The sequence below is a fragment of the Branchiostoma floridae genome, chromosome 4 (assembly GCF_000003815.2).
Source record: "Branchiostoma floridae strain S238N-H82 chromosome 4, Bfl_VNyyK, whole genome shotgun sequence".
NCBI lineage: Eukaryota > Metazoa > Chordata > Leptocardii > Amphioxiformes > Branchiostomatidae > Branchiostoma > Branchiostoma floridae.
The window spans coordinates 28,417,639-28,437,230 of NC_049982.1; the positions used below are offsets into that span (position 1 = coordinate 28,417,639).

At 45.0% G+C, this 19,592-nt stretch overlaps 3 protein-coding genes across 16 annotated transcripts in view; 2 read left to right on the top strand and 1 right to left on the bottom strand.

The window, feature by feature from the left end:
* LOC118414965 (calpain-B-like) overlaps positions 1-19,592 on the bottom strand; it is a 102,000-nt gene that overhangs the window by 42,433 nt on the left and 39,975 nt on the right. The window lies entirely within an intron of this gene.
* LOC118414967 (tripartite motif-containing protein 2-like) lies at positions 3,282-5,570 on the top strand. Its single transcript, XM_035819326.1, has one exon. The coding sequence runs from the start codon at positions 3,320-3,322 to the stop codon at positions 5,312-5,314; it is 1,995 nt and encodes a 664-aa protein (XP_035675219.1). The 5' UTR covers positions 3,282-3,319; the 3' UTR covers positions 5,315-5,570.
* Positions 8,476-11,304, top strand: LOC118414966 (tripartite motif-containing protein 2-like). Its single transcript, XM_035819325.1, has one exon. It carries the CDS (start codon positions 8,699-8,701, stop codon positions 10,826-10,828), a length of 2,130 nt encoding a protein of 709 aa, XP_035675218.1. The 5' UTR covers positions 8,476-8,698; the 3' UTR covers positions 10,829-11,304.

The following is a 19,592-nucleotide window of genomic DNA, read 5'->3' on the forward strand; positions in this document are numbered from 1 at the left end:
GTTTCGACAAAAGTGCATGCGGTGTCTCATTCCGAAAGCTTCAAACTGTTGTTAAGATTTTTGCAGAACCCCTCCCGACCAGTGGAACGTTCCACCGTGAACGTCACCAGGTGTCAACAAGTTTGGTTTCGCTGCGTCATACTTCCGGGTGAGAAAATGGCGTCGAACGCAATCAGCGACATTACCGACGAATTTCTCGTCTGCCAGGTGTGTCTTGAGGACTTCAAGCAGCCTAAGATGCTATCGTGTCTTCACACCTTCTGCCAGCCGTGTTTGGAGAAGCTCCTGGCCACAGAGCCGGTAGGGAAACTGGACTGTCCAACATGCCGACAGGACGTGTCCCTCCCTGAAAATGGCGTCCAGGGGTTGAAGTCCAACTTCCTCGTTGGCAAGTTGTACGACATTCTGCAGCAACAGCCACAAGGAGAAACTTCCGAGGCGCGGGAGGATGGAGTCCCCTGTACGGTCTGTGAGGCCGGGAACTCGGCTCAGTTCTACTGTGTGGAGTGTACCGACTACCTGTGTCAGACGTGCAACAAAGTGCACAGTGGGCTCAAAATGAGCAGGGCCCACAAAGTGGTCACAGTTCAAGACCTGCAATCCGGCAAGGCTGCCGCCGAGCTCCGGTCAAGAGAGACCTCCAGGTGTGAGGATCACCAGGAACTGAACAAGTTCTACTGTGACACCTGCCATCGGGTCATCTGTCTGCACTGTGTGGTAACGGCGCACAAAGATCACCAGTATGTGGAGATAGAGAAGGCGGCAGAGAGGGAGGGAGCAAAGATCAAGGCAAAACAGGCCACAGTCAAGAACACAGCAGACTTGCATGAGAAGTGGATACAACAGTTGCAGTCAGTAAAGGACGAGTGGTCTGCACAGGTACAGCGGACAGAAGAACAGATCAGAAAACAAGTCAACTCGATCATCGAGGCCGCGAAGAAGGTGGGGAACGACAGAATCGCTCAGCTTCGCGCCATGAAAGCTGCTCGGGAGAAACAGATGGAAGCCGCCATGGAGGCAGCTGAGATGGACCTGGCCTCAGCCAGGAGCTGTGTCCAGTTCACGGACAACGTGTTGGAGTACGGGAGCCCGGCGGAGGTCATGTCGGTGGCCGGAGAACTGACCGGACGGTTGGACCAAATCGCGGACGAGAAGAAAGCCGACAAGGCTGACATGACCAAAGACTTGGTGAACTTGACAGTCGAACCTTCCACTTACAACATGGAGCAGGAAGTGTCCAAACTAGTCGGTTTGATCACGAAAACAGCAATCCCGATGTTATCTTCACTTCCAACGTTGACTACGCAGCTGCGACCACATATGGTGATCGGTAAGGACGGCGGAGGTCTAAAACGCATTAAAGTTGTAGGGGAGGACAAAGATGGACAATTTCAAAGCCTGACATCGCTTGCTGTCACCGCAGAGGGGGACATTGTAGCAACTGATTACGACAACTCACGTTTGCAATTTTTGGGCAAAGATGGGTCTTTCAAGAAGAAAGTCGATCTCAAATTTGAGCCATGGTCTTTGGCGGCACTGACAAACGGTGATCTGTTGGTGACAGGAGACGGACACAGGATTCACGTACTGGACAAACAGGGGAGGGAGTCACGTGTCATCCAGGTGACAGGGGCTGCAGAGACAAGAAAAACTACTAAGGGAGTCGCGGTTGACAGTTTGGGACGCATCATCGTCACAATCGGGCACCAAGTTTTCAAAGTCAGCCCCAGCGGTGACGTCATGATGAGGATCGGGGGCAAAGATGAAGGTCAGCAGTATTTTGGCTCCATCCTCCGTGTGGCGGTCAACAGCAGGAACCAGATCCTTGTCAGTGATTGGTGGAACAACAAAATGATGATGTTTGACCCCTCCGGTCGCCATCTGTTCACGTGCGGGTCACGTGGCTCGGGACCTGGACAGCTGTACCGTCCCCACTGTGTCATAACGGACAGCGAGGACAACATTATTGTGTCTGACTGTAACAACCGTCGTGTTTCCCTGTTCAGTCGGGACGGCACGTTTATCAGGCACGTGCTGACAAAGACTGAACACGGTCTGTACTGTCCAATGGGGCTGGCATTGACTCACGACGGACATTTGATTGTTTCTGAGCACAATACCATCAATTTTTTCTTGTAAAACCCAACTTGAAAACATCCACAAGTACTTAATCCATACTTCCAATCTATGTAAGATTTTAATGTCTTCAAAATGTATTTTTAATGTCATATGCACCTGCGTCAGTAAGACGTCATTTCATTTGATTTTTCAATTTAACTTAACTCTCTTGTAAAGCCTATTCTTAAGTTAGGGATATAATTCCAATACCATCTTGGCCCCCTTTCATATTAGTATGAAACATAATGGTAAACAATGACATGGCTATTCTGTTTATTGTGTAGATAGAGCAAATAGGATGTTTCATTATGAATTGACAATTGATGTTAACACGAATAAAATAAACAGCATACTATCTGTAAATGAATCAATAATTAATACATATATCATGTGGTATATCTGACAATGTCAAGTAAATATTTAAAATGTAAGATAAGGAACATTTGCTGTTTCTCTCAGGCCTGCCTCGCTATGCTCATTAAATTTCCTTCCAGCAGTGATACACATTTGTAGTTTTTTTCTCATACATTCCTGTATTCAACCACACTGCAAGTCGAATAAGATTGATATAGTCTACTAAAAAGATAGTTAAAAAATTGACAGGGACGTACTCCACGTTTGTTTTCCATTCACGCGTCTAGAATCCAAGTCTGACATGCCATGTCATCAGGGCTAGTCCTTTGTAATAGCCACGAGCTAACTGACAGCCCAAACTGCGTGTTGAACACAAAATATAAGTTTTATAACAAGTCACAGCAGATCAACTGACAGGTGAAGAGTAGAACAGGGGAAAGACGACTGCATTTTAAAAGCTTTGGCTAAACGTACACATGATATAAATCAGTGATTTGTAAAATGCTTTTGCTCTAATATTACTTAAAGAGACCTGTGGATAGACGACAATGAATGTGGTGTTTTTAGGGCGGTTCCACTGGTTGACATACCAGAGTTTGGTGTGCATTAGTGGCTTTCTGTGGGGGGCCTGATGTCAACAAGTAAGTGTGATGATTCTTTTTCGTGTCTATTCTTTCTTTTGTAAGAATACGACAGTTTAGACGAAAATGTGGTGTGTCCGTCCAAAAACTTTTAAATGTTGTTACGTTTTTGCAGAACCCCTCCCGACCAGTGGAACGTTCCACCGTGACCGTCAACAGGTGCAACAAGCTTGGTTTCGCTGTGTCATACTTCCGGGTGAACAAAAATGGCGTCGAACGCAATCAGCGACATTACCGACGAATTTCTCGTCTGCCAGGTGTGTTTGGAGGACTTCAAGCAGCCTAAGATGCTGCCGTGTCTTCACACCTTCTGTCAGCCGTGTTTGGAGAAGCTCCTGGCCACAGAGCTGGTAGGGAAACTGGACTGTCCAACTTGCCGACAGGACGTGTCCCTTCCACAGAATGGCGTCCAGGGGTTGAAGTCCAACTTCCTCGTTGGCAAACTGCGCGACATTCTACAACAACAGCCGCAACAACAGCCAAAAGGGGAAACTTCCGAGGCACGGGAAGACGGAGTCCCATGTACGGTCTGTGAGGCCGGGAACTCGGCTGAGTTCTACTGTGTGGAGTGTACCGACTACCTGTGTCAGACGTGCAACAAAGTGCACAGTGGGCTCAAAATGAGCAGGGCCCACAAAGTGGTCACAGTTCAAGACCTGCAATCCGGCCAGGCTGCCACCGAGCTCCGGGCAAGGGAGACCTCCAAGTGTGAGGATCACCATGAACTGAACAAGTTCTACTGTGACACCTGTCACCGGGTCATCTGTCTGCACTGTGTGGTCACGGCGCACAAAGATCACCAGTATGTGGAGATAGAGAAGGCGGCAGAGAGGGAGGGGGCAAAGATCAAGGTAAAATTGGAGACAGTGAAAAACACAGCAGGCCTCCATCAAGACTGGATACGAGACTTGCAGTCAGTGAAGGACGAGTGGTCCTCACAGGTACAGCGGACAGAAGAACAGATCAGAAAACAAGTCAACTCGGTCATCGAGGCCGCAAAGAAGGTGGGAAACGACAGAATCGCTCAGCTTCGCGCCATGAACTCTGCTCGGGAGAAACAGATGGAAGCCGCCATGGAGGCAGCTGAGATGGACCTGGCCTCAGTCAGGAGCTGTGTCCAGTTCACGGACAACGTGTTGGAGTACGGGAGCCCGGCGGAGGTCATGTCGGTGGCCGGAGAACTGACCGGGCGGTTGGACCAAACCGCGAGCGAGAAGAAAGCCGACAAGGCTGACATGACCAAAGACTTAGTGAACTTGGCAGTCGAACCTTCGACTTATAACGTGGAGCAGGAAGTGTCCAAACTTGTCGGTGAAATCACGAAAACATTAATCCCGATGTTAACTTCACCACCAACGTTAACTACGCAGGTGCAACCAAACATGGTGATCGGTAAGGACGGCGGAGGTCTAAAACGCATTAAAGTTGTAGGGAAGAACAGACTTGGACAGTTTCAATCTCTGACGTCGCTTGCTGTCACAGCAGAGGGAGACATTGTAGCAACTGATCGTGGCAACTCACGTCTGCAATTTTTGGGCAAAGACGGGTCTTTGAAGAAGAAAGTCGACCTCAGATTTGAGCCATGGTGTGTGGCGGCACTGACAAACGATGAGCTGTTGGTGACAGGAGACGGACACAGGATTCACGTACTGGACAAACAGGGGAGGGAGTCACGTGTCATCCAGGTGACAGGGGCTGCAATGACAGGAAGGATTACACTTGGTATCGCTGTTGACGGTTTGGGACACATCATCGTCACTATCGGGCACCAAGTTTTCAAACTCAGCCCCAGCGGCGACGTCAGGATGAGGATCGGGGGGAGAGATCAAGGTCAGCAGTATTTAGGCTCCTTCCTCCATGTGGCCGTCAACAGCAGGAACCAGATCATTGTCAGTGATTGGTTAAACAACAAAATGATGATGTTTGACCCCTCCGGTCGCCATCTCTTCACGTGCGGGTCACGTGGCTCGGGCCCTGGTCAGCTGTGCAGTCCCCGCTGTGTGATAACAGACAGCGAGGACAACATTATTGTGTCTGACTTTAGCAACCATCGTGTTTCCCTGTTCTGTCGGGACGGCACGTTTATCAGGCACGTGCTGACACAGTCTGAACACAGTCTGTGCGGTACAGTGGGGCTGGCATTGACGTGCGACGGACATTTGATTGTTTCTGAGAGCAAAGCCATCAATTTTTTCTTGTAAAACGCAACTTGAAGACATCCACAAATACTTAATCCATACTTCCAATCTACGTAAGATTTTAATGTCTCCAATATGTATTTCATTAATATCATATTCATCCGTGTCAGTAAGACGTCATTTAATTTGATTTTTCAATTTAACTTAACTCTTGTAAAGCATATTCTTAATTAAGTTAGGGATATAATTCCAATACCATCTTGGTCCCCTTTCATATCAGTATGAAACATAATGGTTAACAATGATATTCTGTTCATTGTGTCGATAAAGTGAATAGGATGTTTCATGATGAACTGACAATTCATCTTAGTTCGATCGAATACGAATAAAATCAACAACATACTATCTGCAAATGAATCAATAATAATACATATATCACGTGCTATATCCGGCAAGGTTAAGTAAATATTTAAAATGTAAGATATCGAACATTTGCTGTTTCTCTCAGGCCTGCCTCGTCATGCTCATTAAATTTTCTTCCAGCAGTGACATACATTTGTAGTCATTTTGTCATACATTCCTGTATTCAACGAGACTGCACATCGAATAACATTAATAAAGTCTACTAAAAAGGTAGGATGTGGAACAGTTCATTAACCACTGCCTTCTAAGAAGACGTCAAATCCAATAATAAGATGCAACTTCAGCTGAATAGACATAAGTGATATGTACAACTTTGTATTTTGTTTCCCTCGAGAATGTTTCTGCCATTAGCCTTCGGGCATGATTTTGCAAATAAACTTGCGTTGATACAAAAAAGGTAGATAAAATGTGAAAAATAAATTCCCAAACGTTCCAAACAAATGTCACACTTTCATGATGCCACATCCACGATTTCTTAAAAGAACTTAACCCTTAAGCTGTGGCTCCCGATTCCAGAGACACAAGGAGCGTGAGGTGTCTTGAGATGTCGGTGGGATAAAGCAAACAGCAATACATGAGCGTACCATATCATGTACAGGACAATAGATACATTGAAAAAAACAGCTATGATAGATTATTCTCATTTATTATGCAAAAATACTCCTATTTCGCATAAATGATATTTTATTTTGTACAACATTGTCTAAGGTACCTACATACCAAAAATCTTAAAAATTTGTTGTTCCCTTCTTGAGTTATCCCTAACTTAAGAAGTTTTTAACAAATATGCCCTACTATCCCAAAACTAGTCGCTAGGGGGGGGGGGGGCAAAATTATGTCACTTATTCCTGAGCACAAGAGCTACCTAATACTCAAAATTTGAGACCGTAGCTTGTTTAGCACGAGATGGAAAACCCGGAAGTTGTGCTGCAGTACCACGGGAAGCCGCTAGGGGGCCCCAAATCTAATCATGTCTAGCTTTCATCACACCCCACCAACACACCTTTTGCTTTAATGCAATTATGCTCTGGAACTCATTGCCATCTGACATTAAGTCACTGTGTACATTGTCCAGCTTTAAACAAGCCATCTCAAACATTGTCACCTAGACCTCTGACCTCTAAACACTATGCTCTATTGTAAATACAGTACTGTGATTGTTGTGGTTTTTTTGCGTTTCGTCGCCCTCGGCGACGAAACGCAATGTAATGGGTTTTACCTTCAGTGCTTCAAGGAATGGATGCTTGGTTTCGTTGAACCAAGGAGGTTATATCATTGCATGCGACCGCATGCAACTGTTCGGAAATACCATTGCATTGTGGTTTCGGACTTCAATATCCTGGAAAATGGCCATATAACATCTATTCCACAAGATTGCACAAGAAAAAAAAAAGATTTTATCAAGAAAGCGACCGAAAATCGACATAAATAATACTATGTAGTGAGGTTAAAGCATTATGTACACTCCTATATAATACACGTAACAACTTAGCTCAATCGGTAAAGCCACAGGTCTTCGGATCGGAAAGGTCCTGGTTCGAAACCGAAAGTGGATTTTTTTTCTTTTTAAATATTGAAGCTAATATACAAATATTCTATTTGTTTATTGATATCATATTTTTATATATCATTTTTTATTATTTAAGAAAAAATGATTTTATCAAGAAAGCGACCGAAAATCGACATAAATAATACTATGTAGTGAGGTTAAAGCATTATGTACACTCCCATATAATATATGTAACAACTTAGCTCAATCGGTAAAGTCACAGGTCTTCGGATTCGAAAGTCCCTGGTTCGAAACCGAGAGTGGATTTTTTTTCTTTTTAAATATTGAAGATAATATATAAATATTCTATTTATTTATTGATATTATATTTTTATATATCATTTTTTTATTATTTTAGTATTCATTTCATATATGCAAGGCCTTTGTCTTATGAACATAGATTCCAAACCCGGAATTCGAATTTTTCTGTTCATGGTAATGGAAAATACCGTGCAGCGGCTCCTATGCGCGGTAAGATGATTCTCGCAAAACACTCGCCACTAAACTACTATTCATGATGTAAACAGAGGCTCTTGATGTTGTTTGCATGAAACTCCATCAAAAACAGCGATCCTTTCTTACAGTAGCAAATGCTCCATTGTTCAGTATCGACTTCATTCAGAAGTTTTCAGACAACACGGACGTGGAAAGTCACACCGCTCGACACAAAAGTATGGAAATTTTCATGAATATTAGCAAAATTATCCAGGAAAACAAGGAAGAAATGTTGTAAATGCGGGAACCAGTATGATAGAGATGAGGTAGCTGTTAATTGGTTTGGATATTTGTTTGACATTTGGTAGTCAATTTAGATAGAATCTTGTCACAGTGCTGATGGTGCTTTTTCAAGTGTACATAAGTACCTGAGTACTAGTATATTAATAGATTATATAATGAACTTATTGTACATTTTAAAATAAAGTTGTAAGCCAAGACCAGCTATTAAACAGTACTCCTTTCCAAAATAACAATTTTTCTTATAGACGCAACAGCCCTTGAGTGACTTTTTCTAGCAGATTTTACTTCAAGAAAAAGACAGTTCACACTCATAAACGTAGACGAAACGCCAGCTTTTTTTAAAAGCACTTGTTTAATGTATGACGTATAGTCAAGTGGAATGTTTGAACCTTGGAAGATTAGCCCGTAAGGGCTAAAGGTTTCTTAATAAACAACAACAAATAAACAACACCAAGTATGAAACTAATCCATTCAGTCGTTCTTGAGTTTTCTTGTTGACAGACAGAAAGGCAGACAGGCACATAATCGCTAGTGAAAATATAACCTCCATGACATTTCATGGAGGTAATAATGAATGCGGTGTTTTCAGAGCGGTTACACTGATTGACACACCAGTGTTTGGTGTGCGCCAGTGGCTTCTGTGGGAGGCCTGGAAGCAACAAGTAAAAATGATGATTCTTTTTCGTGTCAGACTATTCTTGCTTTTGTAAGAATACGACAGTTTCGACGATAGTACGATGTGTCCTTCCAAAAACTTAAAACGAATGACACTTACTGCTCTTAATTTTTTGCAGAACCCCTCCCGCCCAGTGGAACGTTCCACCGTGAACGTCACCAGGTGTCAACAAGTTTGGTTTCGCTGCGTCATACTTCCGGGTGAGAAAATGGCGTCGAACGCAATAAGCGACATTACCGACGAATTTCTCGTCTGCCAGGTGTGTCTTGAGGACTTCAGGCAGCCTAAGGTGCTGCCGTGTCTTCACACCTTCTGCAAGCCGTGTTTGGATAGGCTCCTGGCCACAGAGCCGGTAGGGAAACTGGATTGTCCAACATGCAGACAGGACGTGCCACTCCCTGAAAATGGCGTCCAGGGGCTGAAGTCCAACTTCCTCGTTGGAAAGCTGCGCGACATTCTGCAACAACAGCCCAAAGGGGAAACTTCCGAGGCGCGGGAGGATGGAGTCCCCTGTACGGTCTGTGAGGCCGGGAACTCGGCTCAGTTCTACTGTGTGGAGTGTCCCGACTACCTGTGTCAGACGTGTAAAGACATGCACCGTCGGTTCAAAGTAAGCAAGGACCACAAAACTGTAACAATACAAGACCTGCAATCCGGCCAGGCTGCCGCCGAGCTCCGGGGAAGAGAGACCTCCAAGTGTGAGGATCACCAGGAACTGAACAAGTTCTACTGTGACACCTGTCACCGGGTCATCTGTCTGCACTGTGTGGTAACGGCGCACAAAGATCACCAGTATGTGGAGATAGAGAAGGCAGCCGAGAGGGAGGGAGCAAAGATCAAGGAAAAACAGGCCACAGTCAAGAACACAGCAGACTTGCATGAGAAATGGATACAAGACTTGCAGTCAGTAAAGGACGAGTGGTCCTCACAGGTACAGCGGTCAGAGGAACAGATCAGAAAACAAGTCAAATCGATCATCGGGGCCGCGAAGAAGGTGGGAAACGACAGAATCGCTCAGCTTCGCGCCATGAACGCCGCTCGGGAGAAACAGATGGAAGCCGCCATGGAGGCAGCTGAGATGGACCTGGCCTCAGCCAAGAGCTGTGTCCAGTTCACGGACAACGTGTTGGAGTACGGGAGCCCGGCGGAGCTCATGTCGGTGGCCGGAGAACTGACCGAACGGTTGGACCAAACCGCGGACGAGAAAAAAGCCGACAAGGCTGAGATGACCAAAGACTTCGTGAACTTGACAGTCGAACCTTCGACTTATAACGTGGAGCAGGAAGTGTCCAAACTTGTCGGTGAGATCACGAAAACAGCAATCCAGATGTTATCTTCACCTCCAACGTTAACTACGCAGGTGCGACACAATATGGCGATCGGTAAGGGCGACGGAGGTCTAAAACGCATTAAAGTTGTAGGGGAGAACAGATTTGGACAGTTTCAAGGTCTGACGTCGCTTGCTGTCACAGCAGAGGGAGACATTGTAGCAACTGGTCATGGCAACTCACGTCTGCAATTTTTGGGCAAAGATGGGTCTTTCAAGAAGAAGGTCAATCTCAGATTTAAGCCATTGTCTGTGGCGGCACTGACAAACGGTGAGCTGTTGGTGACAGGAGACGGACACAGGATTCACGTGCTGGACAAACAGGGGAGGGAGTCACGCGTCATCCAGGTGCCAGGGGCTGAAGAGACAGGTAGAACTACACGCGGTGTTGCTGTTGACGGTTTGGGACGCATCATCGTCACTATCGGGCGCCAAGTTTTCAAACTCAGCCCCGGCGGTGACGTCATGATGAGGATCGGGGGTGAAGATCAAGGTCAGCAGTATTTTGGCTCCTCCCTCCGTGTGGCCGTCAACAGCAGGAACCAGATCATTGTCAGTGATTGGTGCAACAACAAAATGATGATGTTTGACTCTTCTGGTCGCCATCTGTTCACGTGCGGGTCACTTGGCTCCGGACCTGGTCAGCTGTGCAGTCCCCAATGTGTCATAACGGACAGCGAGGACGACATTATTGTGTCTGACTGTAACAACAATCGTGTTTCCCTGTTCAGTCGGGACGGCACGTTTATCAGGCACGTGCTGACAAAGTCTGAACACAGTCTGTGCTGTCCAATGGGGCTGGCAGTGTCTTACGACGGACATTTGATTGTTTCTGATTACAATACTATCACTTTTTTCATGTAAAAATTTTTCAACTTGAAGACATCCACAAGTACGTAATCCATACTTCCAATCTATGTAAGATTTTAATGTCTCCATAGTGTGTTTTCTTTATGTCATATTTATCCGTAAGACGTCCTTTGATTTGATTTTTCAATCTAACTCAACTTTTGTAAAGCCTATCCTTAAGTTAGGGATGTAATTCTAATAGCATCTTGGCCCACTTTCGTATCTGTATGAAACATAATGGTAAACAATGACATGGCTAATCTGTTCATTGTGTCGATAGAGCAAATAGGATGTTTCATTATGAATTGACAATTTACTTAAAACGATCGAATACGAATAAAATCAACAACATACTATCTGCAAATGAATCAATAATAATACATATATCACGTGCTATATCCGACAAGGTTAAGTAAATATTTAAAATGTAAGATATCGAACATTTGCTGTTTCTCTCAGGCCTGCCTCGTCATGCTCATTAAATTTTCTTCCAGCAGTGATATACTTTGTAGTCATTTTGTCACACATTCCTGTATTTCACATTCAACGACACTGCACATCGAATAGTTAAATATGAGATTAATAAAGTCTACTAAAGGGTAGGATGTGGGACAGTTCATTATTGTATGCAGATGATTTAGTTCTTCTCTGAATCCAAACAAGGTCTACAATGTTCTTTGAATAGACTAGAAGAATACTGTCAAACATGGCACCTAAATGTGAACCTTAGGAAAACAAAAATAATTGTTTTCACTAAGGGTGGTCGTATACCAAAAGATGTGTATTTCATGTATAAGAACAATCCTGTTGAAATAGTGACAAACTATTGTTATTTAGGTATTGTTGTCAATTCTGCGGGTACTTTCAAGGCGAACAACAAACACTTGTACAGTAAGGGTCTGAAAGCTTTATTCGGGATAAATCAATCCCTAGACAAAGCCGATGCTCCTTTGTCTGTCAGAAACAAACTTTTTGATACATGTGTTAAGCCCATAATTCTCTATGGATCGGAAATCTGGGGTTCTGTTAAAAGCCCCAAATCCTGTCCTATTGAAACAATACATCTAAAATTCTGTAAGCAAACCCTACACGTGCCAAGATCCACAAGTGGCCTCGCCGCTAGAGCCGAGTTAGGGAGGTTCCCCATTCATTTGGAAGCCTCCCTAAATGCTATTAAACACTTAATTAGACTTCGCCAGAAAGTACCAGCAGACAGTTTCCAGTCAGACGCTCTTTCTTGCCAGATAGATTTAGACAAGGCTGGAGCCAAGTGTTGGGCGTCAGGAGTTCGCCAGTCACTGGAGGAATGCGGCTATGGTTATGTATGGCATTGTCCTCTACAGCACAATACAAATTCGTCTCAAATTATCAATTCTATCAATCAGCGTTTGAAAGACATTTATTTTCAAACTTTTCTAAGAGAGATACACAATGACAACAAAGGTGGATCCGCTAAAAACAAATTGAGGTCTTACAGACTGTTCAAGTCCACTTATAATGTGGAACAATACCTGGATATTGACAATATTCGGCACAGGACGGCCGTCACAAAACTACGAGTCAGTTGCCACAAATTACACATCGAAACCGGAAGACATAACCGCACTCCTCTAGAACAACGAATATGTAGATACTGCAATCTAGATAAGTTAGAAGACGAACATCATTTTGTAGTAGAATGTAGTTTGTACAAGAAAGAGAGAGCTGAACTCTACAGACTAATAGAATCCATGTTCCCCCACTTCATACAACTAAGTAATATAGACAAATTTATATTCCTTATGAATCTAGACAAGCCTTTACTTATAAAGCATATCTGTTCTTACATTTTCAATATCACAAAGAAACGAGAAGAAGCCGAATGTACGCAGTAGAATACGATCCTTGAGTAGTGTAGATTCATTGTATCATTATATCATGTTGTATCATTTGTTGTGACCTGTACTAAACCCAGTGGGTATGAATGTACAATAAAGGTCTTCATTCATTAACCACTGCCTTCTAAGAAGAAGTCAAATCCAATAATAAGATGCAACTTCAGCTGAATAGACATTAGTGCTATGTACTACATTGTATTTTGCTTCCCTCGAGAATGTTCCTGCAATTAGCCTTCGGGCATGATTTTGCAACTAAACTTGCGTTTATACTAAAAAGGTAGATAAAATGTGAAAAATAGATTCCCAAACGTTCCAAACAAATGTCACACTTTCATGATGCCACATCCACGATTTCTTAAAAGAACTTAACCCTTAGGCTGCGGCTCCCGATTCCAGAGACACGAGGAGCGTGAGGTGTCTTGAGATGTCGGTGGGATAAAGCAAACACCAATACATGAGCGTACCATATCATGTACGGGACAAGAGATACATTGAAAAAACTGCAATGATAGATTATTCTCATTGATTATGCAAATATACTCCTATTTCACATAAATAGTATTTCAATTTGTACAACATTGTCTAAGGTACCTACATACTAAAAATTATAAATACTTGTCGTTCCCTTCTTGAGTTATCCACTTCAGAAGTTTTTGACAAAAATGCCCCTGCTATCCCAAAACTAGTCGCTAGTGGGGGGGGGGGGCAAAGTTATGTCACTTATTCCTGAGCACAAGAGCTTCCTAATGCTCAAAATTTGTGACCATAGCTTGTTCAGAGCACGGGATAGAAAACCCGGAAGTTGTGCTGCAGTACCAAGGGAAGCCGCTAGGGGGCAGAAAATCTAATCGTTTCTAGCTTTCATCACAACACACCAACACACAAAGTATGAAACTAATCCATTCAGCCATTCTTGAGTTTTCTTTTTGACAGACAGAAGGAGAGACCGACACACAAACGCTAGTGAAAATATAACCTCCATGACATTTCAAGGAGGTAATATATAATAATGAATGCGGTGTTTTCAGGGCGGTTACACTGATTGGCATACCGTGAGAGTTTGGTGTGCGCCAGTGGCTTTCTTTGGGGGGCCTGGAGGCAACCTGTAAGAATGATGATTCTTTTTTGTGTTTATTCTTTCTTTTGTAAGAATACGACAGTTTCGACGAAAGTGCGGTGTATCATTCCAAAAGCTTAAAACTGTATTAAGTTTTTGCAGAACCCCTCCCGACCAGTGGAACGTTCCACCGTGAACGTCACCAGGTGCCAACAAGTTCGGTTTCGCTGTGTCATACTTCCGGGTGAGAAAATGGCGTCGAACGCGATCAGCGACATTACCGACGAATTTCTCGTCTGTCAGGTTTGTTCGGAGGACTTCAAGCAGCCTAAGATGCTGCCGTGTCTTCACACCTTCTGTCAGCCCTGTTTGGAGAAGTTCCTGGCCATAGAGCCGGCAGGGAAACTGGATTGTCCAACATGCCGACAAGACGTGCCACTCCCTGAAAATGGCGTCCAGGGGCTGAAGTCCAACTTCCTCGTTGGCAAACTACGCGACATTCTGCAACAACAGCCGAAAGGGGAAACTTCCGAGGCACGGGAAGACGGAGTCCCCTGTACGGTCTGTGAGGCCGGGAACTCGGCTGAGTTATACTGTGTTGATTGTACCGACTACCTGTGTCAGACGTGCAACAAAGTGCACAGTGGGCTCAAAATGAGCAGGACCCACAAAGTGGTCACAGTTCAATACCTACAATCCGGCAAGGCTGCCGCCGAGCTCCGAGCAAGGGAGACCTCCAAGTGTGAGGATCACCAAGAACTGAACAAGTTCTACTGTGACACCTGTCACCGGGTCATCTGTCTGCACTGTGTGGTAACGGCGCACAAGGATCACCAGTATGTGGAGATAGAGAAGGCGGCCGAGAGGGAGGGAGCAAAGATCAAGGAAAAGCTGGCGACAGTGAAAAACACAGCAGACCTCCATCAGAACTGGATACAAGACTTGCAGTCAGTGAAGAACGAGTGGTCCTCAAAGGTCCAGCGGGCAGAAGAACAGATCAGAAAACAAGTCAACTCGATCATGGAGGCCGCAAAGAAGGTGGGAAACGACAGAATCGCTCAGCTTCTCGCCATGAACGCTCCTCGGGAGAAACAGCTACAAGCCGTCATAGGGGCAGCTGAGATGGACCTGGCCGCAGCCAGGAGCTGTGTCCAGTTCACGGACAACGTGTTGGAGTACGGGAGCCCGGCGGAGCTCATGTCGGTGGCCGGAGAACTGACCGGACGGTTGGACCAAACCGCGGAAGAGAAGAGAGCCGGCAAGGCTGAAATGACCAAAGACTTGGTGAACTTGATAGTTAAACCTTCCACTTATAACGTGGAGCAGGAAGTGTCCAAACTTGTCGGTGAGATCTTGGTGAGATCAGGAAAACATTAAACCCGATGATATCTTCACCTCCAACGTTAACTACGCAGGTGCGACAGAATATGGTGATCGGTAAGGACGGCGGAGGTCTAAAATGCATTAAAGTTGTAGGGGAGGACGGATTTGTACAGTTTGATAATCTGACGTGGCTTGCTGTCACAGCAGAGGGAGACATTGTAGCAACTGATTATGGCAACTCAAGTCTGCAATTTTTGGGCAAAGATGGGTCTTTCAAGAAGAAAGTCGATCTCAAATTTAAGCCATGGTCTGTGGTGGCACTGACAAACGGTGATCTGTTGGTGACAGGAGACGGACACAGGATTCACGTACTGGACAAACAGGGGAGGGAGTCACGTGTCATCCAGGTGACAGAGGCTGCTGAGACAGGTGCAAATACGACAGGTATCGCGGTTGACGGTTTGGGACGCATCATCGTCACAATCGGGCACCAAGTTTTCAAACTCAGCCCCAGCGGCGACGTAATGATAAGGTTCGGGGGCGAAGATCAAGGTCAGCAGTATTTTGGCTCCTCCCTCCGTGTGGCCGTCAACAGCAGGGACCAGATCATTGTCAGTGATTGGTGCAACAGCAAAATGATGATGTTTGACCCTTCTGGTCGCCGTCTGTTCACATGCGGGTCACGTGGCTCCGGACCTGGTCAGCTGAGCAATCCCTACAGTGTCATAACGGACAGCGAGGACAACATTATTGTGTCTGACCACATCTATCGTGTTTCCGTGTTCAGTCGGGACGGCACGTTTATCAGGCACGTGCTGACAGTTGAACACAGGAGTATGCGCGGTCCAATGGGGCTAGCAGTGACTCACGACGGGCATCTGATTGTTTCTGACGACAATACCATCATGTTTTTCATGTAAAACGCAACTTGAAGACATCCACAAGTACTTAATCCATACTTGCAATCTACGTAAGATTTTAATGTCTCCATAATGTAACAAGTTACTTTCTTTATGTCATATTCATCCGTGTCAGTAAGATGTCATTTGATTTGATTGTTCAACTTAACTTAACTCTTGTAAGGCCTATACTTGAGTTAGGGATATAATTTCAATACCATCTTGCCCCCCCCCCCCCTTTCACATCAGCATAAAACATAATAACAGTGACATGGCTATTCTGTTCATTGTGTCGATAGAGCAAATAGGATGTTTAATTATGATTTCACAATTTATCTTGACACGCTCGAATACGAATAAAATCAACAACATACTATCTGTAAATGAATCAATACTCAATACATATATCATGTGCTATATACGACAAGGTCAAGTAAATATTTGAAATGTCAGATATAGAACATTTGCTGTTTCCGCAGGCCTGCCTTGTCATGCTCATTAAATTTTCTGCCAGCAGTGATATACTTTGTAGTCATTTTGTCACACATTCCTGTATTCAACGACACTGCACATCGAATAGTTAAATATAAGATTAATAAAGTCTACTAAAAAGGTAGGGTGTGGGGCAGTTCATTAACCACTGCCTTCTAAGAAGAAGTCAAATCCAATAATAAGATGCAACTTCAGCTGAATAGACATTAGTGCTATGTACAACATTGTATTTTGCTTCCCTCGAGAATGTTCCTGCAATTAGCCTTCGGGCATGATTTTGCAAATAAACTTGCGTCGATACTAAAAAGGTAGATAAAAAGTGAAAAATAAATTCCCAAACGTTCCAAACAAATGTCACACTTTCATGATGCCACATCCACGATTTCTTAAAAGAACTTAACCCTTAAGCTGCGGCTCCTGAATCCAAAGGCACGAGGAGCGTGAGGTGTCTTAAGATGTCGGTGGGGTAAAGCAAACACCACTACATGAGCGTACCATATCATGTACAGGACAAGAGATACATTGAAAAAAATGCTATGATAGATTATTCTCATTAATTATGCAAATATACCCCAATTTCACATAAATAGTATTTCAATTTGTACAACATTGTCTAAGGTACCTACATACTAAAAATTATAAATATTTGTTGTTCCCTTCTTGAGTTATCCACTTCAGAAGTTTTTGACAAAAATGCCCCTGCTATCCCAAAACTAGTCGCTAGTGGGGGGGGGCAAAGTTATGTAACTTATTCCTGACCACAAGAGCTTCCTAATGCTCAAAATTTGTGACCATAGCTTGTTCAGCACGAGATAGAAAACCCGGAAGTTGTGCTGCAGTACCTCGGGAAGCCGCTAGGGGACCGAAAATCTTATAATTTCTAGTTTTCATCACACCCCACCAACACACCAAGTATGAAACTAATCCATTCAGCCGTTCTTGAGTTTCCTTGTTGACAGACAGAAAGGCAGACAGGCACACAAACGCTAGTGAAAATATAACCTCCATGACATTTCATGGAGGTACATGTAATAATGAATGCGGTGTTTTCAGGGCGTATACACTGATTGACATACCAGAGTTTGGTGTGTGTTAGTGGCTTTCTGTGAGGGGCCTGGAGGCAACAAGTAAGAATGATGATTCTTTTTCGTGTTTATTCTTTCTTTTGTAAGAATACGACAGTTTTGACAAAAGTGCATGCGGTGTGTCATTCCAAAAACTTAGAACTGTTGTAAGGTTTTTTGCAGAACCCCTCCCGACTAGTGGAACGTTCCACCGTGAACGTCACCAGGTGTCAACAAGTTTGGTTTCGCTGCGTCATACTTCCGGGTAAGAAAATGGCGTCGAACGCAATCAGCGACATTACCGACGAATTTCTCGTCTGCCAGGTGTGTCTTGAGGACTTCAAGCAGCCTAAGGTGCTGCCGTGTCTTCACACCTTCTGCCAGCCGTGTTTGGAGAAGCTCCTGGCCACAGAGCCGGTAGGAAAACTGGATTGTCCAACATGCCGACAGGACGTGCCACTCCCTGAAAATGGCGTCCAGGGGCTGAAGTCCAACTTCCTCGTTGGCAAACTGCGCGACATTCTGCAACAACAGCCGCAACAACAGCCGCAACAACAGCCGAAAGAGGATACTTCCGAAGCGGAGGAGGATGGAGTCCTCTGTGCAGTGTGTGAGGTCGGGAACTCGGCTCAGTTTTATTGTGTGGAGTGTACCGACTACCTGTGTCAGACGTGTAAAGACATGCACCGTCGGTTCAAAGTAAGCAGGGACCACAAAACTGTAACAATACAAGACCTGCAATCCGGCAAGGCTGCCGCTGAGCTTCGGACAAGGGAGACCTCCAAGTGTGAGGATCACCAGGAACTGAACAAGTTCTACTGTGACACCTGTCACCGGGTCATCTGTCTGCACTGTGTGGTCACGGCGCACAAAGATCACCAGTATGTGGAGATGGAGAAGGCGGCCGAGAGGGAGGGGGCAAAGATCAAGGCAAAACTGGCCACAGTGAAAAACACAGCAGACCTCCATCAGAACTGGATACAAGACTTGCAGTCAGTAAAGGGCGAGTGGTCTGCACAGGTTCAGCGGACAGAGGAACAGATCAGAAAACAAGTCAACTTGATCATCGAGGCCGCGAAGAAGGTGGGAAACGACAGAATCGCTCAGCTTCGCGCCATGAACGCTGCTCGGGAGAAACAGATGGAAGCCGCCATGGAGGCAGCTGAGATGGACCTGGCCTCCGCCAGAAGCTGTGTCCAGTTCACGGACAACGTGTTGCAGTACGGGAGTCCAGCGGAGCTTATGTCGGTGGCCGGAGAACTGACCAAACGGTTGGACCAAATCGCGGACGAGAAGAAAGCCGGCAAGGCTGAAATGACCAAAGACTTGGTGAACTTGACAGTCGAACCTTTGACTTATAACGTGGAGCAGGAAGTGTCCAAACTTGTCGGTGAGATCACGAAAACATTCATCCCGAAGTTATCTTCACCTCCAACGTTAACTACGCAGGTGCGACACAATATGGTGATCGGTAAGGACGGCGGAGGTCTAAAACGCATTAAAGTTGTAGGGGAGGACAGATTTGGACAGTTTCAAGGTCTGACGTCGCTTGCTGTCACAGCAGAGGGAGACATTGTAGCAACTGATCATGATAACTCACGTCTGCAATTTTTGGGCAAAGATGGGTCTTTGAAGAAGAAAGTCGATCTCAGATTTAAGCCTTTGTCTGTGGTGGCACTGACAAACGGTGATCTGTTTGTGACAGGAGACGGACACAGGATTCACGTACTGGACAAACAGGGGAGGGAGTCACGTGTCATCCAGGTGACAGGGGCTGAAGACACATGTAGAACTACACAAGGTGTTGCTGTTGACGGTTTGGGACACATCATCGTCACAATCGGGCACCAGGTTTTCAAACTCAGCCCCAGCGGTGACGTCATAATGAGGATCGAGGGCAAAGATCAAGGTCAGCAGAATTTTGGCCCCATCCTCCATGTGGCCGTCAACAGCAGGAACCAGATCATTGTCAGCGATTGGTGGAACAACAAAATGATGATGTTTGACCCTTCCGGTCGCCATCTGTTCACGTGCGGCTCACCTGGCTCCGGACCTGGTCAGCTGAAC